The sequence below is a fragment of the Ceratotherium simum genome, chromosome 25, assembly GCF_057802395.1.
Source record: "Ceratotherium simum simum isolate JZ-2026a chromosome 25, ASM5780239v1, whole genome shotgun sequence".
In the NCBI taxonomy this organism is placed as follows: Eukaryota; Metazoa; Chordata; class Mammalia; order Perissodactyla; family Rhinocerotidae; genus Ceratotherium; species Ceratotherium simum.
In genome coordinates, this window is record NC_141924.1 from 10,680,783 (window position 1) to 10,706,321 (window position 25,539).

The 25,539-nt window shown below is 60.4% G+C and overlaps 1 protein-coding gene across 2 annotated transcripts in view; it reads right to left on the bottom strand.

The window, feature by feature from the left end:
* Positions 1-2,278: 2,278 nt before the first annotated feature.
* CACNA1I (calcium voltage-gated channel subunit alpha1 I) overlaps positions 2,279-25,539 on the bottom strand; it is a 102,783-nt gene continuing 79,522 nt past the window's right edge. For both annotated transcript variants that reach the window (XM_087448897.1, XM_087448898.1), the window contains 17 exons: positions 25,152-25,336; positions 24,499-24,625; positions 23,033-23,158; positions 20,437-20,526; positions 17,816-18,008; positions 17,083-17,234; positions 15,732-15,841; positions 14,962-15,095; positions 14,021-14,091; positions 10,477-10,555; positions 9,736-9,857; positions 8,940-9,278; positions 8,547-8,693; positions 8,014-8,136; positions 6,225-6,390; positions 4,409-4,608; positions 2,279-3,486 (listed from right to left, as the gene is read on the bottom strand). In XM_087448897.1, the coding sequence (XP_087305023.1) occupies positions 2,929-3,486; positions 4,409-4,608; positions 6,225-6,390; positions 8,014-8,136; positions 8,547-8,693; positions 8,940-9,278; positions 9,736-9,857; positions 10,477-10,555; positions 14,021-14,091; positions 14,962-15,095; positions 15,732-15,841; positions 17,083-17,234; positions 17,816-18,008; positions 20,437-20,526; positions 23,033-23,158; positions 24,499-24,625; positions 25,152-25,336 (2,922 nt within the window). In that variant the 3' untranslated portion in view covers positions 2,279-2,928. The remainder of the gene's footprint in view (positions 3,487-4,408; positions 4,609-6,224; positions 6,391-8,013; positions 8,137-8,546; positions 8,694-8,939; positions 9,279-9,735; positions 9,858-10,476; positions 10,556-14,020; positions 14,092-14,961; positions 15,096-15,731; positions 15,842-17,082; positions 17,235-17,815; positions 18,009-20,436; positions 20,527-23,032; positions 23,159-24,498; positions 24,626-25,151; positions 25,337-25,539) is intronic.

Consider the following 25,539-nt stretch of genomic DNA (forward strand, 5'->3'; position numbering starts at 1 on the left):
GGAGGGCGGAGAGGGCACTCACCCACCCCTTATCTATTCGGGCTGGTCCTGGTCAGCCAATCACAGCTTCCCTGGTCCCTAGCCCCCAGAGCTCCCAGGAACAAGGCCAAGTGCCTGGGAACAGGATGTGGGGCCGTCCAGGAACAGCCCCAGCTCCCACGACATCCCGGGTGAAGCTTCTCCTCTATGCTCACTACCCCTCCCTCTAGACACGCACTGCTGTCCCACCCGCACACCTCCACTCTGACCAGTCCACTTGCCTAGACTGCCCTCCCCACGCGTCTGCTTGTTCCGGGGTCACAAGGTCCAGGGTAAAGGGATGGCTTCGTGTCCACGCCCAGGGTGTGTTCCCTGCCCAGCCCTTATAAGCTGGTGACACCAGGAGAGTCACGTCCCTGGTGGGTGCACAGAGCAACAGTGCACACGGCTCAGGGCCACCTGCCGATGATACAGGATGATGCCTGGGCCTGGAAAACAGAAGCTGCTGGCCAGTGTCAGATGCCGTCCCCTTAAACACCAACCCATCCTCCCCTCTTCCGGACTCCAGCACACGTATCCCTCCAAGAACGTGCTGATGTGTGCGCCGCCTCCCCTCCAACTGCCACTGCTCGGGCCAACATGGCGCTGGGAGGGAGGGCGAGGCAGAGCCAGACAGGCCCATCTGTGCCCTCTCCTCCCCCAGACGAGCACCCCCATAATTCGTGCCCCCATAATGAAACAGCACAGCGAGGGAGGCGGGCTCGCTCCTCCCTGGAGCAGGCAGTGTGGGGCGTGCACCCAGCCTCCCCCGCCAGCCTTGGGGCCGCCTACCGCAGTGACAAGACCCCAGGGCCACCTGCTCCCCGAGGGGGAGGGCCCGGCCACCCCCTCACCCTGGAGGCTACTGTCCTGGGAGTGGGCCCAGTGCTCGAGCATCACCTCAGCGTCCTACAGGGGCCCAGCACCCACACTTCTGAGGCTCCACAGGCTCAGGGGCATTTCCAGGTCTGACTGCCACACCAGCCCAACGCCAGAGGGCCAGCAGAGGCCTGCAGCCGGACTGTGCCTTCTGAATCCACCCCCTCTGAAACACAGGGCGCTTCTTCACCTTCCAGGTACTCAGGGGCTGGCCCCCGCAGCACCCCAGCCTCTGCTGCCAGGGCCCTGAGGGATCCTGGGGTGGCCCCTTCACCTCTCCAGCCCTTGGTTTCCTCACGTGTAAAAGGGCCTGGCCTTCCCCGCCGCCCCACCAGCTCCTGGGGGAAAGGCTTTGCGGGCCACGAAGCTTAAGTCACTCATTACCTCCACCCTTTGCTCCAACGCCCAGGCCCCAGGGGTCCCTGTGTGCCCAGAGACACCCAGAGCCCGTCAGGCAGCCCACCCCCCCACACCACCCGCCAGCCCAGCCGGAAACCAAGGTCTTTAAGGTCAGGGCTTGGGAACGAGGACAAGCCCCCCGTGGCGGGGCCCAGCAGAAGCCCTCCGAGGAGCCCACACAGGCAAAGGGCCTGGTTATTGCTGAAGTGCAGTGTGCCCCCAACTGGCCAACTTCCCGCGCCACAACTCTGCCCACCTGCAGACCACCTCCCACCTCTACCAACCTTCTCCTTTAAACTGACCTTAAATCCACTCACTTTTAAAAACTTAGCCTTAAGCAATATGTCTGTGAAATTACTGTTCAATGCACTGGTTTTGTTCTTAATAATACTGAAACAAATGCATAACTGTTCAAATAAAAAATACCCGTCTGCGAACGCATTCAGGAAGCACTGCTGTCGTGAAACCTGATCTGCAGCTTTCGGGGGGAAGAGGGGGGACAGAGACCCAGAGACGGCAGGGGGGAGGTGGGAGGAGGTGGCTCTCCAGGTAACCGAGTGTGAAGGAGCTAGGGGGTGCTGGTCCCAGGGCCCAGGCAGGTGCCCTCCACCCCTGCTTAGAATCCTGTCCCATCTGCTTTACCCTGAACTCCACTGGGGGCGGAGCAGAATCACTCAGGGGGGTGGGGGGAGCACAATCTCCTGGAATGGCCGCAGCTCAGGGCCCACCTGGGGGAGTCAAAGGCAGTAAGTAACCACCCCACTGCCTGCCTGAGCCAGCACAGACCAGGGTGGAACCCTTGACCCTCCAAGATCTCCTGGACTGGTCGACCCCCTTCACCTTTCGTCTCTCTCCACTGCCTGCCCTCTGCCTTTCTGGAGGCAAAGCCACGGCAGACCCCACCCCCAGAAGCGCCCACTGAGGCCAGGACCTCACCTGGGGCAGAGCTCCCCCCCCCCCCCCGCCCCCACCCCTGCCCTAAGAAAACACCACTACTCACCCTGGTTTTTCTAAAGAAAGACATCTAACTGGTTGACTAAGAGAGCGTGTGTGCCCTGGGGCGTCTACAGAAGACTGTTCACAACTAGACGGTCAGGAACACTAGACAGACACCCCAACACATGAGGGAGGGCAGGATCTTAGCAGCGTTCCTTCTTTAAAGGAAAAAAATGCACCCTGAATTTCACTTCTTCTGGGCCTGTGGACCCTCCGAGGCCTGAGAGCCCTCTCGGAGCTACTCCTGACAGAGGAGAGACATCATGAAGCACAGCTGCCCACTCCGGGCAGGACCATCCGGAAGGGTCTGGCCTGGGTCCTAAGAAAAGCCCCATCTGGGCCCCGCCCGCACTTCCCAACTTTAGCACTTTCTGGAAGTCATAAGCTCTCAGTAAAAAAAATAAATATATGTCTGTCTCTCTTTCTATATGCATATATATACGTCTATGCACGGGAAGGACCACGGCGGGGCCGGCTGGGCCTCTGAGACCCTGCTCTCTCGCCCTCTCCGCGGCCTGGCGCCGGCTGCCCCCGCGCGGGTGCCCAGGTTGTGGACAAGGTATTGCTGTCTGCCCCCGGCTCCTGAGGTAAGAGAAGGTGAGACGGGGCGGGCGGCGTCGGGTGGCCCTGCGGCCCTCATCTCTTCCTCTTGCCCGCGGCGTCTCCGGGCTGCGGCTCCCCCGGGGGCTCGGCCTGGCCCGGCGGGTCCTTGCTGCGGGCCGCGCCCCACGAGGGGCTCCGGGCCAGGCCGCGGGGCCGGGCGGGGGCGCGGGCGCGGCCGGGGCCGGCGGCCAGGCTGCCGGCGCTGCTGACCCTCCTGGCGGGCGGCAGGCCGGGCGGCGGCGGCGGCGCGAAGGGCGAGGTGAGCGAGAGGCTGCTGAGCGGCTCCGAGTGCTCGCCGCCCGCCCGCCCGGCCGCGCCCTCCTCGTCCGACGGGTCCCCGGAGTCGGGGTGGGCGCAGCCCGGGCTGGTGGAGCCGCCGCTGCTGTGGCTGCGCTGGTGCGCGCGCAGCCCGCGCAGGCTGATCGCGCCCCGGCCCCGCGGGCTGCGGCGGCGCGCGGGCGACGGGCCGGCCCGGGGGCGCGGGCCGCGCCGGGGACTGTCGCTCAGCGTCAGGCTGTCCTCCAGCGTGGTCTGCAGGCTGCCCGCCGAGCTGCTGCGGCTGGCCTCCAGCGACGTGTCGCTGCCCGTGGCCTGCGGGGCGGCGACAGGGGCTGGGGCCGCGCGGTGCCCCCTGGGCCTGCGCTCCCGCCGCGCCGCCCCCACCCCACCCCACCCGCCCCTCCGGTCCCGCGGGAACTCCGTTCATCCAGAATCCCTCCGCCAGGCCACCACCCGTCTGAGCTTCTGGTGGCTCTCACGGGGGTCACCAAAGTGGCCTCCCTCTGGGCTCCCTGGCCCACCCCGCTCCGCGGTCCCCAGGGGGCAGCAGGATCATCCTACTCAGACCCGGTCAGACCCTGGCCCCACCCAGCCCTCTGGGACCTCACGTCCACCATCCTCCCACCCCCCACCTCTGCCCTGGCTGCCGCAGATGCCCACCTGCTTCACCCCTCCCTGCCTTCCCCCACCTTCGACCTGCACCATCCGCACCCCTGCCCCCCCCTTCCCTGTGTGATCTCCCCAGCGGGTATCGCTATCACATAGACTATACTGTTCATGCATTTATTGTGGCTTCTCCTCTCTCCTCACGCACACCCACAACACACACTTGACACTGAACTGTGAGCCCATGAGGCAGGGATTCTGCATTCTGCTGCCTGCTGTAGCCTCCGAGCCTGGCACAGCCTGGCAACAGCCCGGCACATGGCTGGGTGCACAGTTACTAAATTAACGGATGCTCAGAAGGGGCCGGGCCCTGCCTCCTCCTCCACACTGGGAGCTGCCGCGGCTCCTGCCTCTCCCTGAGCCCAGGACCCCCACCCACACAACGGGGCCACGGGGTCTGCGGGGCCTTTCTGCTCTGTGCTTCAGGCCCTCTGCGTGCCCAGGTGGTGGCCCTGCTGGCCAGGACCCCCCATCCCCCAGACCTGCCCCTCTACCTCCACCTGGGACGTCAGGGCCCCACTCAGATGTCCCCCGCAGGGGAGCTCTCGGAGCCAGGGAGGTGCCATACCTGCCGGAGAAGGGTGCAGTTGACGCTGGGTGACCGCAGGGATGCCCAGGAGCCCTGCAAGGCGATCTTGGGGAGGCTGCGGGCCCCCGCGCCCTTCTCCTGCCCTTTCTGGCTGGCGGACACAGCGGGGTGGAAGAACTCGGCGGGCATGGGCAGGAGCGGGCTGGAGGCATCTGCCGAGAAGGGGCTCGGGGGCACTGCTGGGAGGAAGGAGAGGGAGCTGGGAGTGGGCTCAGGCTGGGCGGTCCCTGGGGGGTGGGCTCCCACTGGGCTGGCAGGGAAGGGGCCACCTAACAAAGTGGCTGTGAGACCGGGGTCAAGTCTCCCTTTGGAGCTTTGGTGTCCCCATCGTGAAAGCAAGAGAGAAATACTGAGCCAACCATGTGACTCCTGGGAGGATGGGCACTGGGCAGAGGCACAGCTTTTGGAGCCAAGTAGACCAGGCTCAAGGACCCTGGGTTCCTCCTCCTATGAAACGGCGCCCAGATGCCTCCCTCAAGGGGTGGAGGGACGGCGGTGAGAACAACCAGGTGCAGGGCACATGCTCACTATGACTAGTCACCCCCAGGTCCTGACACCCCCTGGGGTCCAGCCAGGCCTGGGGGCCCTCCAGGACAGCAGGCCGGTGGGCACTGCACTGGATGGCAGAGCAGACACAGTGCTGCTGGAGCTTTCTGGACTGCTCCACTGGGGACAGAGAGGGACAAGGACAGGGGAGGGGAACATGAGGGCCGGGCAGGCCTGGGGGTGGCCAGCAGCCTCGGCCCACGGTCCCCTCAGTGCCTTCCAGGAAAGGATGGATGAAGGAATTCAGGAATATGTAAATATGCACCCAAGTACATATTTGGACAGCTTGAATGTCCCCAGGTAGGGGATTCCTATTCTATGTCTTATTATTTAAGGAAAATGCAAACGAATGGTTAACGAAAGGGAATGGGACTTCACTCCATCAGAATGGCTCTTGTGCCCTGTGCCCTGACTGTTGGTTCAGGAAGTCTGGGGTCTTGGCACCTTAGCCATCACGTCCAGTCCAGAGGCCATCGGCTTTAGGGAAAGTCCTTGGAAAAGTCACTCCACCCCCCTGCAACTGGAAGATGCTCAATGCCAGGCCCCCCAGAAGAGCACTTGAGGTAGGCTCAGGGTCCGGGGTCCCTCTTCTGCTGAGCTCGCCTCTCTGCCCACTTCCCCAGCCAGTGCTGTGAAACCAGACTCCTGTCACCTGTCAAAAGGACTGGAGGTGAAGGTGAGCCCGAGTGATGGAGAGGTCAACTTAGTCCTCTGTCCTCTTGTCTAGAGCCAGGCCACAAGCCCAAAGCAAAACACAGGATGCTGAGGGTAGGACTGAAGAATAAAGTCTGGACATTTTACAAAATGGCTATTGAAGACGACAGGTTTCTATTGTTCAACATCACCTTGTGTGAAGATCTGTGGGAAAAATATCTCTCAAATTCAGCTCTAGAAAAACACCTCAATAATTTGGTAGCTTTCCTTCTGCTTGATGAGAGCTGTGTGTGCCAACCTGTTTCCCTTTTTACCACAGCTCCTAGGAAGCTCACATGAATCTTCCACTAGCCCATGTTTCTGGTATAATTATCATCTCATCGCTCTGTATTATCTGGCTCTTGATCTTTTATCATTGTTATATCCGGCCTGAATTCCTATCTTTTATTGTCAGTTATCCATCTGGTTCTTTCTGGACTCAATATAATAGTCTGAGCAAAAATACTAAGGGAAAAACTCAACCAGCTCCCTCTGAAGCAGACGCCCAAGATCAGAGCTGTGGGGAGCTGGCAGGGCTCCACCCCTCACCCCTCACCTTGGCTGCTCTCATGTTTCAACCAGGACCGGATGGGGTTGAATGGGATTGCCTCCATCTGGGACAGAAAGTTCTCTGGACCCGATGAGACGGCCGTGTTGGACAAGGGGAAGAAGCATTCGCCCAGGTCCCCCACACACATGGGCTCGGGTGGGTCCGGCTCCCCCTGCAGGAAAAGGGAGGTAGACGGGGGAGGATGGTGGAGAGGGGCACAGTGGCCAAAGCCCACCACAGCTGCCTTCATGCACCTGCTCCATGGCCCTTTGCCCGGGCGTTCTCACTGGCTGGGATGGACTTCTCCTCGCCTCATTCACCTGGCCAACAATCATCATCTTCCAAACCCCTGTGAAAGGGCCCCCCCCCCCGCCCCAGGAAGCCCTCCATGATGTCCCAGGCAGGTGGCAGTTTTCTGCTCACTCCCCTCTTGTCTCTGAGATCCTTAAGGCAGGAGAGGGTCTTCTTGTCTCTGTAGCCAAGTCTCTGGTACGGACCCTGGCCCAGCACAGAAGCCAAGTCCAGGCTGGAGAAGGCACCAGAAGAAGGGCTGAGCGGCCGCAGGGCCTCCCTGTGAGCGTGGCCTTGGGCCGGTTCCTTCCCTGTGGCAGGCCTCAGTTTCCACACCCATAAATGACAGAGGAGCCCCTCCTTCTCTGGTCTGGTGCCCAGAAGCCACTGGCATTCCTTCCTGGCACTCCTGGGCCCTGCCCCTCCTGGGTCTGCAACCCAAGGAGACTCCTTCCCAGCAGGCTCCTCCAGGGCTGCCTCGGTGCCCTCTCCAAGGCAGAGGGACCCTAAGACTGGCTTTCCAGGTCCTGAATAAAACCAGACTGTGCTTGCCTAAGCCCAACCAGGCCCCAGGAGCTGTGCGCCCCGACAACCTGTGTGGGAGAGCAGCGCAGGGGTGTGGGAGACGCAGGAGGGGCTGGGTGGGGGGTGCCAGGAGCTGTGTCAGAGAGGGGACGGGGGGCAGGGAGATCAGAGGATCCTCGTTCCCCACCCCAGCCTTCCCCAGCTGATGGAGGACGGCCCTGGGGCAGTGGTGCCAAACCCAGACTGCCCTGGGGGGGTCTCAGGGAGAGAAGCTCTCATAGGGCACAGCCACTGTATCCCTACCTCCCCCTCCATAGCTCCTCCTACATCCTGGTCTTCAGGTCACGAGCCCAGCAGCAGACCCCTCCTGCCTGAGTCTGCAGGACCAACACAGTGGCCCTTCCAGCCCTCCAGGCCTCTCACACTGACTACCTCGGGGGCAGAGGGTAGGAACAAGCCCCAGGGCAGCTGCCCTGCTCGGCCATTCCCAGCCGTGTGAGGTGGGCCACCTGCCTCACTTCTGGGAGCCCCCAGGTACTCGAGGGTGAAACGGGGCAAATCACCCCACTGCCAAGAGCTGGGGGACAGACAGACTGAGTGCACGGAAAGCGTCTGGCACACAGTAGGTGCTTGTGCCCAATGCGACCCTGCCCCATTCTCTTCAACCTCAAGGCCCCCAGGAGGTTGGCCTGCATGGGCAACCCCCCTTAAATGGATAAACAATATCCAGAGCAACAAGGAGCAGCTGAGGCCACTGGATGCCATGACTGGGGCCCTGGCTGGGATCGCTGCTGTGTGGCGTCAGGTAAATCACTCCACCTCTCTGAGCCCCAGTGCCCCCATCTGACCAACAAGAGATGAGGGCCTGGCACACCTCAGGTGTGCTTAAATGGTGCCCTGGGAAGAAGCGGCATCCTGCTGGGCAGGCAGAGCCAGCCTGCACAGACCCGCTTGCCCAGGAGCCCCCGGGGCCGCTCACCTGGTTGTCTTTGGGGCCGGGTGGGCAGGCCGTGGGGTCCTCGAGACTCAGGTCGTCACCCAGCAGGATGGATGAGGACCTGTCTGAGTTCAGGGAGAAGGCCTCTGTTTCAGCCAGCTGCACCTGCGGGGAGGGCCGGAGCCTCGGGTCACCCCTGAGGCTGGGAGGGGCAGGCCTGGTGCTCCAGACAGACACGCAGCGGCGTCACAGAGGCCCGGAGGTCTAGTGAGCACGGATGGCGCGCCTGCCCTGTGTGGGGCCCAGTCTTGGCAGGGGTGGCAGACAACAGGACGGTGTCACAGCCGGCCGAGGGCCCGCCCTGGGCTGGGCCAGACGGCAGGCGAGCTGCCGTGGGTGTAAACTCCAAATCTGGTGGGCTCGCCCCCAGACCCAGTGCCCTCGAGGCCGGCCAGTGTTGGCCGAGTCGGCCCATCGGGTCTCTCCCGGGAGCCAGGCTCTTCTCTCGGCCTGGCCCCCACCAGGCTCTGTGCTGCCCCCACCACGAGGCGTCAGCCTCCCGGGACTGTCCTTACCTCTTGCTTGTCGTGGTGACACTTCTCGCAGCCGGCCGGCGCGGAGTAGTGATGGAAGATGGAGCCGGACAGGTTGTCGATGATGGTCAGCTCCCCCTCCAAAGAGTCCTTGATGATTAGAGAGACGCTGTCCAGCCACAGGTTCTCCTAGCCGGACAGGGACGGGGTGGGGACAGGCGAGATTACCGGCAGGGTCCGGGAATGGCGAGGTGGGTGAGGCACAGCTGCCCTCCCGGTTCTGGGCCCGACCCCCTCGTCACAGGGTCACCCCTCCGAAGGAGCTGAGCAGGGTGGGGCCCAAACAACAGAGGTCTCTGCCCGAGGCCCCCCGGCCCAGCTGCCCTTCCAGCCCCACGGTCCGGCCCTGGGTGGCCGTCTCGGGCGCCCGCGCACCTGGGCCGGGGAGTAGCAGCGCCGGCACAGGCGGCCCTCGGCCTCGCTCCCGCCGCCCGGCCCTCCTGGCCCTCGGCCGGGCGCCCCCGGGGAGCTGGTGAGCGGCCGCGGGCTGGGCCCCAGGCCATGGGCCATCTCCAGCTCGAGCTCGGCGTCCATCTCGGCGTCCTCCTGGGCCTCCTTGTTGCTGTCGTCCAGGTGCTTCATGAGCACGGCCACCACCACATTGATGAGCACGAACTGGGCGGTGAGCACGAAGCTGACGAAGTACAGCGGCGACACGAACTGCAGGCTGCTCAGACAGCTGCGCTCATCGTGCGTGCAGTCCCGCAGCGTGTCCTGCGCCCGGGGCGGGGACGGTGGTGAGGACCCGGGCTCTCCAGGCCCGGCCGCCTCTCCGTCCTCCCCGCCCAGCCCACGCCGGGCTGTGGGCCGCAGTCAGGGAGCCTCTGGGCACGACCGCAGTGCAGCCAACGCCCGAGGGCCTGGCACCAGGAGGAGCAGTGACGGGAGCCCCGGCCCTGGGCTGCGGGCCCCAGGTCCCCTCTGGCCCTGGCGGAGTCGGGTCCCCTAGAATCTGAGCAGTGATCCCAGAGCATCATTTAGGGGCGGACAGAGAACCACTTCTGGCCTCTCCTCCACCTGCTGTGCTGCGGGGTCCTGGGCAGGGCCCTCTGCTTCTCTGTGCCCTGCACTCCCCTCCCGCGTACACTGGGGCGCTGGCGGGCAGAGGGCCCAGGAGCCCCAACTGTTAGGGCCCAGCCTGCCTCCTCCCTCCCCAGCCCGCCCACAGTACCTTCATGATCCCGTTCCAGTTGTCACCGGTGGAGACCTGGAAGAGCGTGAGGAAGGCCATGCCAAAGTTCTCGAAGGTGGCATGTCGGCTCATGCCCTCGCACGGGTTCTCGTCATTGCAGACTGCAAGGAGAGAGGAGGTCGGCCCATCCCACTGCAGAGCCCCCCTGCATGGCGCCCCCGCTGGTGCCTCCCGGCCTTATCTCAGAATCCCCACTACAACCCTCCGAGGTGCGTGTGGACTGTGCCCAGCCCACAGATGCAGAAACTGAGGCTTAGGGAGGTGGCACACAAGCTAGGCTCAGACTCAGGTGACCCAAGGGAGCCCCGCTTTCTGGAGCCGACCCTGTGTGGGGCTGGGCTCGGCGTGAGCTGTTGCCCTTGGCCTGTGCCCTGGCCACACTGCTTGCTGGGGCAGTGCCGGCTCAGGACAGGCACTGGCACGTGGCACCAGAGGGGGCGTCCCCAGGAGGTCAGACAGCTGGGGGTCTAAGTCAGGGGGCCACCGCACAGGCCTAGGGTATGCACATGGACCCAGGCTAGCATCTCTCCAAAGCTACTACCCACCCGGGGGGGCGGAGCGTCAGCCCTCCACTCCCACAGGCCTGCTGTGGGGCATCTCCCCAGTACAGAGACCCTGATGTGACAGTCCAGGGGGGTCTTGGGCCTCCCCACCCTGCCAAGGCCCTCGACCAGACCTGATCCACCCACCCCACGCCAGCCTACATCGGGAGCCACTCACCCAGCTTCCCGAAGAGCTCCACGCCCAGGGCGGCGTAGATGAAGAAGAGGAGCATGAAGAGGAGGCCCAGGTTGCCCACCTGTGGGGACAGCAGGAGGGGTGGGCCGGGCTGGGGGAGGGTGGGGGGACGGCAGGCTCCAGGCAAAGGGCCGGCCTGAGGGTCAGGGCAGCTGTAACGTCTCACCAGCTCTGAGACCATGTCCGCCACCCCCCGCATGACCTCCTGGCGGGCAGGCCGGGTCCAGCACAGGACACGAGATAATAATGAAGCACTGGTGAGGTCTCCACTGTGAGCAGCCCGGTCTCAGGCTCTTCACGTGCATGAGCTCTCTTACTCCACACAGCGATCTATGAACTATCCTTTACCTCACTCTTCAGATGAAGAAAGAGACGTACTAAGAGATGGAGTAATATGCCCAGGGTCACAGAGCTCATGAGTGGTAGGACTGGGATTCAAACCTAGCAGGCTGTCCCAGGGGCCACGCACACAATCGCTATTCCATACACCTGTGTGTGGTTAGTACCACCCCATGGATGAATGGAGGGAGGGTGGGAAGGAAGGAAGGCTCGGCAATAATGCCACCTCCTCCACGAAGCCTGCCTAGATTCCTCCAGGCAGACTAGGATGCAGTCTGACAATGTGAGTGTAACCGGTATGTCCCTGTCACTGTCTCTGCTAGTCTAGAAGGTCCTCGAGAGCAGAGAGTTGGCTGGATTAAGTCAGATCTGCTTCCTGGGGCCAGCATGGGGCCTGGCCATGGAGAGGAGTGAACACAGGAATCATGCAGAACTGTGGGCCCCAGAAGCTTCCTGCAAACCCAGCCACCCCCGTCCCACAGCTCCTGTGGGAGAAAAATGTCCCAGATTCCAAACCTATTTCACATCTCTCCATACACTGGAACCGCCTTTGACTCGTGTTACGGATGAGATAAGCTTCACACACACTTTCGCCCTAGACATGAGGTATCTCCCGGAACTCCCAGAAGACCCGCATGAATGCAATCAGAAGACGTTCCCATTAATTGCTGGAAAGTGAACCACGTTAATCCCAGACTCCTCATGTTTCTCTGCTCTGGAGGTTTCCTTCCGTGCGGTTCTACAATCACATTGATAGTGTCTAATTAAGTGATGCTCCGTTCATTAATGAAACAAGCACTTACTGAGCACCTACGAGGCATGGTGCGAGGCCCTGACAGCAGAGAGGGATCGGACCTTTCCTGTCAGTGCCCCCCTCCATCCTCAGCGTCTCCCAGAGCCTGCATGGCTACAGCAGCCTCCGCACCCGCCTGCCTGCCTCCAGCCTCTCCCTCCAATCCATCCTCCTCACAGTCACCAGAGCAGCCTTCTGAAAGGCAGCTCTGCTTGAGGACTCTCCTGTCCAGAGCCTCCTGGGGTGCCTACTGCCCTCAGATCAAAGCACCAGTGTGCTGTCCTGGCCTCGAAGGCCTGCGTGACACAGCCCTGCGGACCCCTTCCCAGTCTGATCTTCCCACCTAGACTCCAGCCACACGGAAAACAGACCCTATTTGCATATTCTGTTCCCTCTGCAGGGAAGACCCTCTCTCTGTCTTTGCCTGCTAAATGCCTCCTCCCCATGCCTCAAAGCCCAGGTCTTGGGTCACCTCCTCTGAGAAGCCTTCCCTGATGCCTCCTCCCTCTGCTCGAGGCAGAGCCTGGACGGAAGGGGCTGAAGGTGCATTTTCATAGCACTTTACATAGAACCGAGGAAATGTCCAAGCGCAGCTAATAGAGTTTGGGGGCTAAGCACCCCCACGCCACATGGTACTCGGCACATGCGTCTCTTAAGTGCTGACACTAATTACTATCACGTGTCTCCTGTTTGCGGCTGGGACGTCCTGGGCATCTCCATGTGCCCTGTGCCAGCTCAGGGTTGCTGAGGGGTCAGGAGGAGGGGAAGGGAGGAGGGGGAGGGGGCAAGGAGGCCAGGGAGGCCGGGGGCACACACCACCCCCACCCCCATCCTTAGCAGACTCTTATATGGCACTGCCTATGACCCAAGTCCCATTCAGTGCTTTATAAGCTTTAACTATGTCCAGCCTCACAACAGCTTTTGAGATAAGTACTGTTATCCCCCACTTCGCAGCAAGGAAACTGAGGCATGAGAAGTTGAGTCACACACCCAGGGTCTCACAGGAGACTAGGCTCTGATCCCAGGCAGGGTGGCTTGAGTCTGGGCTCCAACTTGCTTCCTGTCTGCTCACCCCCCCAGGCCAGCGCTCACCCCCATCTCCCAGGTGACGAATTCCCCTGAAGGGATTTAGTGTTGGGAAGAACACATCTCCCTGAGGGAATGCCCTGGCTTTCCATCCAGACCTGACGAGAGCCATGTTGCTTTCCCTTTGCATCTAGGCTACTGGGAAGCTCACACCAAACTCGAGAATGGAACTCACTAACATCCTTAGCCCAGGTCCCTGGAGAATTAGCTTTGCTTTCACTTCCCTGGGCTGTTAATCTTTTATCCTCATTTTCGGTTTGCTATATCTGTGCCTTTTATTTTTATTTATTTATTTTTGTGTGTGTGAGGAGATCAGCCCTGTGCTAACATCTGCCAATCCTCCTCTTTTTTTGCTGAGGAAGCCCGGCCCTGGGCTAACATCTGTGCCCATCTTCCTCCACTTTATGTGGGACACCGCCACAGCATGGCTTGCCAAGCAGTGCGTCGGTGCGCCCCCGGGATCCGAACCAGCGAACCCCGGGCCGCTGCAGCGGAACACGTGCACTTAACCGCTTGCGCCACCAGGCCGGCCCTGTGCCTTTTATTTTAAGACACCTAAAGTTCCTTCAGACTAGATGAGTCATAATGAATAAATGAATGTGCAAGAGGCTCACCTCAGAGCAGAGGCCACCCAGAGGGTAAGGAAAAGGGGAGCACTAGGTAGTCAGGACAGTGGGGCAGGGAAGAGATTGGGACTGCAGAATTCCCGGGAGGATGAAAGATGCACCCTCTGTTGCCCGGACCTATCTCCCTTCCACTGACTAATGGGACGGGTCGGGGGGCTTCCTAACTTCCCAGGGCCCCACCCAGGTCAGGGTCTCATGCTGTCCCCTCCTAGAATGTCATATCTGAACCTCTCTGTCCACATCACCACCTCCTTCTGCCAAGCCACCCTACAAGGTCAAGCTCAAATCTCTGATGCCTTCCCTGATTTCCCCAGGGAGTGTCAGGGCCCCCCACCCCCAACCCCGCCTCCAGCACACTGGAGGCCCCTCCCCACGCTGCCTGGAAGCGTCTGTCTTCCCCATGAGGCTTCGACTCCTGGGAGTGGAATGTGGGTCCTTGGTGCCCAGCCCAGGGCGAGCTACAGAGCAGGCATTGGCGAGCACGTGGTGAAGTAGGAGGAAAGAGGCAGAGGGGCCCCTTTCCACCTCTCACAGCCCCTGCCTCAAGCTGCCTCTCTGGAGATGGGATTCTGCCCCGGCTCTGGGCAGGTGTGGGGAGAAGGAAGTCGGGGCCTGCGCCCCCCACGGCCCAGGGTGACACCAGTGACAGCCAGGCGGGGCTGCCGGAAGGAGCGGCTCTTACCTGGGGCAGAGCCTGCACCACCGTGTCCAGCAGGGCCCGCATTCCCGTGGCCATCTTCAACAGCTTCAGCACTGTGGGCGAGACCCGGCCAGCCCACTCAGCCTAGGCCAGTGGGGACGTGTGTGTGCACGTGTGTAAATGTGGAAGAAGAGTGAGAAAGTGGAGGGGCGTGTAAGCCAAGGGGGTGGCTCTGTGATGCCACCACAGCAAGAACGTGGGTGCAGCTACAGGGTGAATGGGGGTGTGCACAAAAACACGCGTGCACGACTGTGGACGTCGGTGTAAAACAGTCCAGGAGAAGGAGGGCACGCACAGTGGGACGGAGGGATATAGTGTGTGAGTGAGCACATAATTCACCGCGAGGAGGCAAAAACGACCAACGTGGGAGTGTCCACGTCTCTCCCTCGCCCTCTGGCTAAAGAGGGCTCTGGTGCTACTGCTGGGTTTCCACACACACACCCCGACCTGGGAATCTGGAAGCAGGGCGGGTGCAGGACGAAGAGTAAGAGGTTCTGGGTGAGCACCGGGGCAGGAGGTTTTGAAAGAAGTGTGGGGACAGTCTCGGGGTGAGAAGGAGGTTCTGGGAGAAGAAAGGGGATTTTAAGAAGCATGGAGGACCGTGTGTCCCAGCCCCTGTTGGGGAAATGCCGGTGTCTTCCCAGCTGCCTGGGGCTCCTTTCATCCCAATCAGACGGGACTGCATGGGGCACGGTGTTATAAGGAGGCAGGGGTGCGGTGTGCTGTGCAGAGCTGTCTGTGGACGAGGGCACGTGAGCGTGTGACACAGGAGGCAAGTGTGTGTCAGGTGTGTGCTCCTCCTGGCTCCTGTCCTCCTGTTGTGCTCCAGCATCCCTGTCCCCACCCCACTCCCGGGTGCTCTCCCAGGCGATGGGGAGTCCTATCTTGCCCCTGCCTGTCCCGACCCTGTCCCCGCCCCTCACCCCGGGCAATGCGCAGAACCCGCATGATGCGGATGATGGTGGGGTTGATGGGCAGGGCCGCGTTGATCTCAATCTCCTCCAGCGTGATGCCCATGACGGACAGCAGCACGATGGCCAGGTCCAGCTGGTTCCACCTGCTCGGCCGGGCAGAGGGCAGAGGTGGGAAGCAGGTGAGAGGCACTCTAGTTTAGACACACCTCAGTTGGGGGAGGTTGCCAGCTCTCCACCCCCCTGTTGTGGCCCATGAGGATGTGAGGCCACTCTCCCCACTAGCCCCTCCAGACCCCACTCGGTCCAGCTCTCTGTCTTCCTCCTCAATAGCCTTGATCCCTCAAGCAACGGGTTGACCAGACTAAATAAATATCTCTAGCCTCTGGCAGAGGAGGAAGAATGGGCTCTGACTTCTAGGTCTGAATCTTGAGCCAGCTGCTCCCTCTGTGTGGCCTTGGGCTAGTCCATCAACCTCTCTGAGCCTCACTTGTTCCCTCTGAAAAGGACTAGCATGAGGTGTGCCCTGCTCTGCCTGTGGGGTATGGAGGACACATGAGAGATGAGCTGAGGAGACTTGGTAAAAAGTCCTGTACCCATCAGATGGGACCATAATCCCTTCCTGTTCAGGGCTGTAGGCAGCACCCAGGGGACCCTGGCCATCAGTGCCCAGACACTTATTGGTTCCCCTCCTCTGGCTGTTCCAGGCTTCCCCAGGGCTCAGGGCTGCTTCCCCATCCTGTAGCCCACGCTACACTGCCCTAGCCTGGCCCAGCCCTCACCGGTCCTTGAAGAAGCGCCTCAGACCAAACGCCACCAGCTTCAGCACAGCCTCCAGCACAAAGACAGTGGTGAACATGTAGTTGCAGTACTTGAGGGCTGTCTCCAGGGACTACAGGGAGCAAAGAGAAGCATGATCCAGGCCCTATGACCTGGCCCCCACCTTCCTCCAGACAGAATGTCTCTGCCTTTTAAGGGGAGAATTTAGTCCATTCACATTTAGTGCAATATTTTTGTATCTGCCCTTATTCCTTCCATCTTACTTCATGTGCACTATTTATTTTACATTGGTATTTCCTCTTCCTTATTTCTGCTGGTTTGGTCCAGGTGCCCCTCTTTGGAGGCAGAACAGGGTAATGGTTAATGGTAGTGGTTAAGAACCAGACTGCCTAGATTTGAATCCTGGCTCAGCACCTACTCCTTCTTCACTGTGCAACCTTGGGCAAGTCACTTGACTTCTCTGGGGCTTAGTTTTCCAATTTGTAAACTGGGGATGATAATAGTACCTCCCTCAGAAGGTTGCTGTGAAAATTAAATGAGATAACAATCCAGGGCCAAACACAGAATACTTAGTAAATGTGAGCTATTATTATTCCATTTCTCCATGGTTAATTTGCAAGTTCTACAATTACTGTTCCATATTGCCAATGGTTGCCTTCCTCTTCCCTGCACTCATAATATTCCTCCCTTATCATTTAAAATAAGATATTAATTTCTCACCTGGAGGCTCTGCTCCCCTCTTCTTCCCCTCGACTCTAGTAAGTGGAGGCTTTGAGAATGAACTTGCCCCTACACGACCCTCACACACACTGCCTGCAACTAGCTGGGAACTAGCCACCCTCTCCTGCCCCAGAGTTTGCTCCCAATGGTCCTGCCAACCGGAATGCCCCTCCCCCAGGTCCATAAGCCCAGGTACTCGGAGAGCCCACATGGAGGCCTTGAATGCAAATCCAAGTTCCAGTCCTGGCTCCACTACTCACTGGCTGAGTAATTTGGGCATGTATTTAACCTCTCTGAGCCTCAGTTTCTTCATCTACAAAATCTGGAGAAACTACCCCCCAACCTTAGGGTTGCTGTGAGAATTAGAGAGTTCATATCTGCAGCATGTCCTGTAAAGCACCATATTGAACACACTGCAGCCATTGTTACCCGTGTTCAAGGCCGGGCCCACTCACCAGGAACAAGTGGCTTTTCCCTTCCACTCATCTGTTCTACCAAACCCTGAGCTTCCTGGGCACAGGGCCCCGCATGGGTGCTGCTCAGATCCTGGCCCACTGGGTCCCTGGGGTGGGGTTCTACTGAGGACCCAACCCCACCATGTGACCTCGGGCCGGGGCTGGGGCCGGGGCTCACCGTGGGCTGGTTGTAGTGCTCCAGGGACATGGTGACCACATTGAGGCAAATGATGAAGGTGATGAAGATGTCCAGGTAGTGGCTGGTGCACATGGAGTGGATGAGCAGCCGGGTGGGACAGTAAGTGGCATAGTAGGGCAGCCGCTGGGCCTCTACAGGGAGCACAGGGGTTGTAGCACAGACCACAGAGGGTTGGGGCGGAGCGAGCAACAGAGCACATGGAGGGAGAGGCAGAGGGTAGGAGGAAGCAAGGGGGAGAGATCCACCCCAGGCCCTGGGAGTCAGAGCCAGGTCCCCTCCACCCAGCCAGGGGGCCACAAGGGGAAGAGGTACGACGTGGGGGACAATGGCGAAGAGGAAGGACCCTGATTCTCCCATCTACCCCAAAAGTGCCCACAGCAGGGGCTCCAGGTCTGCTGGGGGGAAGATGGGGTCCCACAGCTTAGGGCCAGGCGTCCAGGCTCTGTCTTTGCCCTCTGCCTGCACTGAGCTGCCAGGGCCTCATTCAGGTCGGCAGTGGGGTCACCATTAGAGTCCAGGTGGACACTAATAGGGGCTCAGGTCACTAGACAGGCAGACGCTGGGGGAAGGGGCAGGGCCAGGGGCACAGGGGGCGTATCCTTTGTTCCCTTCCAGCGCCAAAGGCCCAGAGGCTGGGGTCAGGCCCAGGACCAGGGGCAGTGGGCAGAGGAGGCCCAGGGCCGGGGGCCCCACCCCCACGTCACCCACTCACTCCGGCGCTTCTTCTCCAGGCGCCGCAGCCGCTTCTCCTCGCGCCGCCGCGCCTCCTCGGCCTCCTGGTGCTGGCGGCACTTGTGGAAGTTCTCCACCACGACGCCCACAAACATGTTGAGCACGAAGAAGCTGACGATGAGCAGGAAGGAGATGAAGTAGAGTAGCATCCAGGGGTTGTGGTTAGGCACGGGCTGCAGGGAGCCAGACGGGGCTGAGGCAGGCTGCTCGGGCACCGCAAGGCCCACCGTGGGTAATTTGGGCTGAGCCTCAGGGCAGTGGAGGTGCTGACAGAGCCTACCTCCTAGGTGGCTGCGAGGTTTGAAGGAGGCAGCAGGTAGGAAGTGCCCACCCTTGCCTGGCACAAGTAAGGTGCTCAGCAGAGTTCCTCCCCTTCCCTGCTCCAGCTGCTGCCTACCGGACACATATCTGTCTTCTTCTCACCCACCCATCCATCCATCTCCCCATCAACCCACTTATTCATCCATCAGCCCACCCATCTACCCATCCACCCATCCATCCACCTCTCCATCCATCCACTTATTCATCCATCTGCCCACCCATCTACCCATCCATTCATCCATCCATCCACTTATTCATCCATCTATCTACCCATCTATCCATCCATCCATCCATCCACCCACCTATTCATCCATCTACCCATCATTCATCCGTCCATCCATCTATCCACTTATTCATCCATCTACCTATCATCTATCCATTTATCCATCTATCTATCCATCCATCCATCCATCCATCCATCCACTTATTCATCCATCTACCCAACATCCACCCATTTATCCATCCATCCATCCATCCATCCATCTATCAGTCTATCCATCCATCTATCCATCCATCCATCCATCCATCCATCCACCTATCCATCCACTTATTCATCCACCCACCCACCCACCCATCCATCCATCCATCCACCTATTCATCCACCTACCCATCATCCATCATTTATCCATCTATCCATCCATCCATCCACTTATTCATACATCTGCCCACCCATGTATCGATCCATCCATCCATCCATCCATCCATCCACTTATTCATCCACCCATCCATCCATCCATCCATCCGTCCGTCCACCCACCCACCCACTTATTCATCCATCCACCCATCATCCATCCATTTATCCATCTAACCATCCATCCATCCACTTATTCATCCATCTGCCCACCCATGTATCTATCCATCCATCCATCCATCCATCTATCCATCTACTTATTCATCCACCCACCCACCCATCCATCCATCCACTTATTCATCCACCCATCCATCCATCCATCCGTCCACCCACCCACCCACTTATTCATCCATCCACCCATCATCCATCCATTTACCCATCTATCCATCCATCCATCCACTTATTCATACATCTGCCCACCCATGTATCTATCCATCCATCCATCCATCCATCTATCCATCTACTTATTCATCCACCCACCCACCCACCCATCCATCCATCCATCCACTTATTCATCCACCCACCCACCTATCCATCCACCCATCCACCCACCTATCCAAACCATCCATCCACCCACTTATTCATCCATTCAGAAACAAGGCAGGAAACAAGGCAGCCAGCAGAGGGGAGAGCACAGCCCTGGTGGAGATGGTGTGTGTGTGTGTGTTTGCTGGTGGGGTGGTGGGCAGGAGGAGTGAACAGACAAGGAAGTGGAGGAAGATGCCTCTAAGTGTTCTCATTTCCCTCGCAACGCCATCCCCACCTCCAGCTCCAGAGTCATACAGGGTAAGCCCCAGGAGGCTAAGAGTCAGAGGTCACTTACCCATGGCCCTGACTCCTTTACTGAGTGGGCCCTGTCCTGACCTAAAGCGCCTCCTTGTTCCCTCTCCCAAGGATCCCTCAGCCTGGACAGAGTCAATCCTGGTCAGCCATATGTCTTGCCTCAAGTCCCTGCCTAGCCCCAGAGGGACTCCTGCTCTCAGGAGATCTTAGGAGTGAGGGATCAGGCCTCCTCTCAGGCCCAGCCTCCTTTCTGACCCCTTCCACCTACCCCTACCCCAAATCCCTCCTCACCTAACAGCCCACAGGAAGCTCCCACGAGCAAACCTGATGGTGACACTCCCTTGCTATAACACCTTCACTGACTCCCATTGCCCTCAGATAAACTCCAGGCCCTGCGATGGCACACTCAGGGTCTTCCTGACCTTCCAGCCCTACTTAACCTCCTCCACTCATCTGCCTCTCTCCTTTCACTTTCTAGGCCCAGCCCTCGACTCACGACTCCCTGAACACGTCACTCTCTCGCCTCAGGCCTGACCCTGCTCTGCCAGCCAGCTCAGCCCCTCTTCTCCTCCTCCACTTGGTTCTCCCCTCACAAGTCTCTGCACCCCTCCAGGCAGGAGCAGGCTCAGAGTGCTCTCCCTGCAGAGTGGGGGACTCATTGAAGCAAATGGAACAATGACTTACGCTACTCAAGGAGCTGCCCTAATGGTGGAGGATTCAGGCCAGGAGCGCAAGGGGTGGGCTGTGGCTGACAGTGGGACACTGGGGCTGTGGGTCTTGCTGACACCAGTTGCAGACCACTGGGCCCCAAAGACACTGTGTCCCTCCCCACTGCCCAGGCCTGACCTGGCCCCAGCCATGCCCACCTGCTGGTCCACCGCGACAGCATCCAGTCCATTGTACATGATGTTCACCCAGCCGTCCTTGGAGGCCAGGACAAAGAGGGACATCAGGGCCTGGAAGACAGGGGAACAGGAGGCTATAGGGGTGATGGGCCTGGGCAGCTCAGGCTACATCTGCCCCCTCCTCAGCTCTCCACTTTTCTGCCTCTGGGAGGCAGAAGGACAAAGAGGCCTTCTTCACACTGAGGGCAGAGCTGTGCCCTCAACTGACAAACCTTTTCTGAGGACCTACTATGTGCCTCCCATACCCTGCAGGTATTGCTGCAGGAGAAGGAGCACTGGACCAGGAGTCCTGGGTTCCAGTCTCAGCTCTGAAATTAACTGGCCAAGAAAATTCATGAGCTCTTGTCCTCTCACCCACAGAATGGAGCTAATACTTAAGTGAATGCCTGCCAAGTTTGCTGGGAGGGTCAGCAGAGACTTTGAACTGAAAGGTTCCCAACAAAAATGAGGAGCCCTGCCACCATCACCCCAAGCTTGCCTCTAGCATCTGAAAACAGGAGCTCATGAGAGAAGTCAGGAGCCCTGGGTCACAGCCCAAGCCCTGCCACTCACTGGCTGTGTGACTTGGGGCAAGTTCCTCATTGTCTCTGGAAATGGCAATAATCATCCTCACCAATGTGAGATTTTGAAATGGAGGTGACCCCCAGGAGACAGCCAGCCAAGGCTCCTACACAGACTGCCAAAGCATCCTCGTGTCCCTTCAACGGGACTACGGGCTGGTCCTACAGCACCCAGCACAGAGCCTTGCACACAGCCGGCGCTCAGTAAAGGCTTTATGAGCAGGACTGAACTGGTGCCACCCTTGCAGAGCCCAGGTGTGCTGGCAGTTAGTGGGTTCACAAAGGGTCCCAGACCACCAGAGGCTGACCGGAGGTCACACACCCTAATCCAGAAGCCCCTCCCCCTTCTCTGCTCTACCACACCTGTTCATTTGCTGTAACCCAGGGCCCTGGGCCAGGCAGTGGGGCTCTGGGGTGGGTCTCCTGACCTGCACCGGCCCCTCCTTCCCACCCATCCAGGGCACAGAGCCTTCCTCTTCCCTTCCAGGTGGGAATGGTGCTGAGGGCTGCCCAGAAAGGGCTGAGGCCCAGGAGCAGGTCAGGGCAGGAACACAGAGGGAGCCCTCCCTGCCAGGGGGCACATGCAGCCCTCAGGTGCCAAGGGGCAAATGTCCCGCGAGCCCTTGGGTCACAGAGGCCTGAAGTACAGAGAGCCTGGGGCTGGGAATCACAGACCTGCTGTCAAGTCCCCATTGACATATGAGGACACTGAAGCACAGAGAGGGAATGGAACTTGCCTGAGGGCACACAGCTGGTAAGCAGCCCAGCAAGGAATCAAAGGCTCTGGGCTGTGCTGTAACCCCCATATGGCTGCGTGCTGAGGGCCGTGCTGTAACCCCCATAGGGCTGTGTGCTGAGAACACCTTACTTAGGGGTCCAGGGGCCAGCCTGGCAGAAAGCATGCCCAGAAAGGGAGAGAGCTGGGGATGCTCCAAGGGAGCCAGGGCCTGGGCCTGGCCCTGAGGTCAGGGGGTCAGGACTAAGCTCATAAAAGGCCTCCACTGGCTTTCCGTCAGCTTCTTGGAACATGTTGTTTTAGAACTTCTGTTTTACCACCCACTGAGTTGTTAACAACCTGAAAATGCACTGCTTCTGGAGACTGGAGGGTACGAGGGAGTGCCTGTCCCAGTTCCTGACCCCCTTTCCCTGGCCACTCGCTGCCCCTCTACGACCCCGTGGCTTCTCTCCCAGCGGCATGGGGAGTGGGATCTCTGGTCACGTGGGGTGGCGGGGCTGGAGGATTCCCAGCAGAGGGGTGGGGCCTGGGCCCTGGGCCACACAGACCTGGATCTGCTCTCTGTGTGTGACCTGGAGAAGGCGCCCCCTCTCTGGTCATACCTAGCTGCCTGAAATCCTTCAAGAAATGGAGCAGCTCTGAGGAGGCGGGCGAGGCTCTTTGGAAACAGCCAGCTAGGGGTCATCCGGGGCACTACCCAGATGGGTCAAGTCTGGCAGGCCCCCGGGAAACAGGACCAGGGGCAAGACAGGAACTGCGCAGGGGCCTGCCTGCAAGTGGAATGGAGAGCAGAGGAGATGGGAAACCCGGCCGGGGCCCAGGACCTGATACACTTTCATCCCCACCACAGCCTGCCTGGTGGGCTGTAACATCCCCACTCTACAGAGGAGGAAACTGAGGCTCAGAGAGGCCACACCTCCTGTGAGTGGTAGAGCTGGGCTCACACCATGTCTGGCTGACTCTAAAACTCCCGCCAGGGCCCCTGGGTGGAGGGTGGGGGACGGCACACTGTCCACTGAAGCACCTGCTAAGCGCCAGGCGCCTGGGGGACACCCTGTACTCAGGATCACTAAGCCTCATGCTCCCTCTGAGGTCAGCGCTATCCCTCCCCATTTTGCAGAAGAGGAAACTGAGGCTTGGAAAAGAGAAGCCCTGGCAGGGCAGGACTGCAGCCTGGTCTGTAAACCCAGGGCCGCTGGCACCGAAGAGCTGTCACCCTGCACTGGCGTGGGTCAAGTCAGGGGTGGCGGGCGGCGCTCACCTGGCCCAGGTTGTCGAAGTTGTACTTGTGATGGACCCAGCGGTAGTTGGCGGCCACGCAGTCGGAGCGGTTGGTGATGTTGCGGGTGTCCACGCCCAGACAGTGGTAGAACTTGCCCTTGAAGAGCTGGGGGGAAGGGACACGGGGTTGGGGACTGTCCTGCCAAAGCTCCTGGGGGTGGGGGTGGGGTGCAAATCAGAAGAGGACCCGCCCCTCAGGGGGCACTTGCTCTGTGCACAGCTTGGGCCCAGCACTGACCATACATCTCAGCAAGTCCCCCAACACGAGGTGGGGGTACCCTCATCCCATCTCCCAGACGGTGAAACAGGCCCAGTGGTGTCAGGAAATTTTCCCAAAGTCCTCTGAGGTTTAGGAAGGGCAGAGCCAAGGCGCGCATCCCCGTCTGTCTGACTCCCAGGCTCTTCCACAGACTCTGAGATCAGACCCCAGGATCCACACTGGGGCTTTGGGCAGGGACCCCACGGGGGAGAGTTGCCTGCATATACCCAAGGGAGAGAGAGAGAAGTAAAGGGACACTCTCCAGGGACCCAAGCTCTCTCCACGTCAACTGCCTGGACAGGGCAGGGCCACTGTCCTCACAGGGTCCACATCAAGGCCCTCCTGCCCTGGCGGCTCCTCTGTGGATCTCTCAGCAACCCCAAAGGACACCTGTGCCTGGGGTCCCTCCCCAGCTACAGCCCCAAACACAGGACCAGGCGAGGAGCCCCGGGGCCCCAGTGCAGGGCTGACAGTACACAGGAAGGATCTCGGCAGCAGCTCAGACCCCAGAGGACCCTGGTCGTTCTGGCCACCCCGCTCCCCGTCACACACTTTATGATCCGCCCACTCCACCCCATCCAGCCCTGAGGCCCCATCCTATTCCTGGGCTGGGCTCCAAACCAAAATCCGAGTTAGCTCCAGCCCCTGCCTGTGTCAGAGACCCTCCACGTTCCCTACCCCCTAGGATCCAAGTCTCAACTCCTTGGCTGCCACTCCAGGTCTTTCCTCACTTGGCCCAGCTCATCTCCCTGTGCCAGCCGTAGCTCCCGGGCTCTCACCCCAAACATGCCCTGCTTGGTCCCATCTCTACACATGTGCCCATCCTCCCCTGAAACAACCCCCACCCCCACCATGACCTGTGGAAATCACTGCTCTTTCAAGGCCCAGGGCAAAGGCCACTTCCTTCAAGGTGCTTTCCCCCTTGCCCCCAGCCCAGCCCTGTGTTCCTGTGTAGCTTGGACCCCTGTGATCCCATTTACCCAGACTGCCTTGCGCTCAGACATTTGTGTCTGTCTCCCTCCCTGGACTGTGAGCTCGCTGCCGGCAGGGACCATGGCTGCTCTACCAGGGCCACCTGAGCCCCCAGGTCGGCTGGCATGAGGCCGGGAGAATTGGGCAGGAGTTTAGAGTCTCTTCCCCGATGCTGGGGCCCGCCCCACCACGTGCCCAGCCTGGACGCCCCTCACCTGCACCCCCAGGATGCCGAAGATAATGAAGAAGGCACAGCAAATGAGGACAATGTTGCCGATGGGCTTGAGGGAGGAGATGAGTGTCTCCACCACCAGCTTCAGGCCAGGTGCCCGGCTGATGACACTGTGGCAGGGAAGGGGCAGGGGCACAGTGAGCCCATGGCCAGGCCCCCAGGTGTGAGGACAGGGGCAGGCAACACAGAGAAGGCCAGGCAACCCCAGATTTTGGCAGAACAGGTGGTGAGAACCCCCAGGTCCCAGATCTGTAGGCACAGCAGGCACTGTGCCCTCATCCACACCCCTGGGGGTCCACACTACACCCCTGTCTGGAGCCTGAGGCCCAGAGACTGCAGTGAGCCACCCAGGGACGCACGGAAAGTGGGTAGCAGTCCTGGGGGCCACCTTTGGCCTCGGCCTTCCAGCGCGCGCGCGCGCGCACATGCACACAAACATACACACGCACATGGGCTCCAGGCTCCTCCCCCAGGACCAGCACCCACAGCCCAGCCCCTGGCTCCGCTCAGCCGGTGCCTGACACCTGCTATGGAAGGACTGAGTGGGTGGGGAGCCGGAGTGAGGGGTCCACTTAGACCCAGGGGGCTTCCCTGGACAGTGCAGGATTGCTCCATCCGAAGGGGACAGGTCCTCACCGCAGGGGGCGAAGGGTGCGCAGGAGCCGCAAGACCCGGAGGACCCCCAGGATCTTGGCTCCCCCGGCAGAGGCCACGGACACCACGATGTCGATGATTGACACGAAGACGAGGAAGCCGTCCAGCACGTTCCAGCTGCTGCGCAGGTACGCCTCCTCGCCGAAGTACAGGCCCAGCGAGACCACCTGGGGGCGGGGCGATGGGCGCGGTCAGCCGGTCTCCCCGGGAGGGGCGGGGCAGTGTGGCTGACGGTAGGCCGGCCTCGGTGAGGGGGCGGGGCGACGTCAGGGCCCTGTGGGCGGCCCTGTTCGGTTCGCCCCTGGGGGGGAGGGAGACCTGGGGGGCGGGGGAGGGGTGACAGACGGGGCGGGGTCGGGCAGGGGACCCG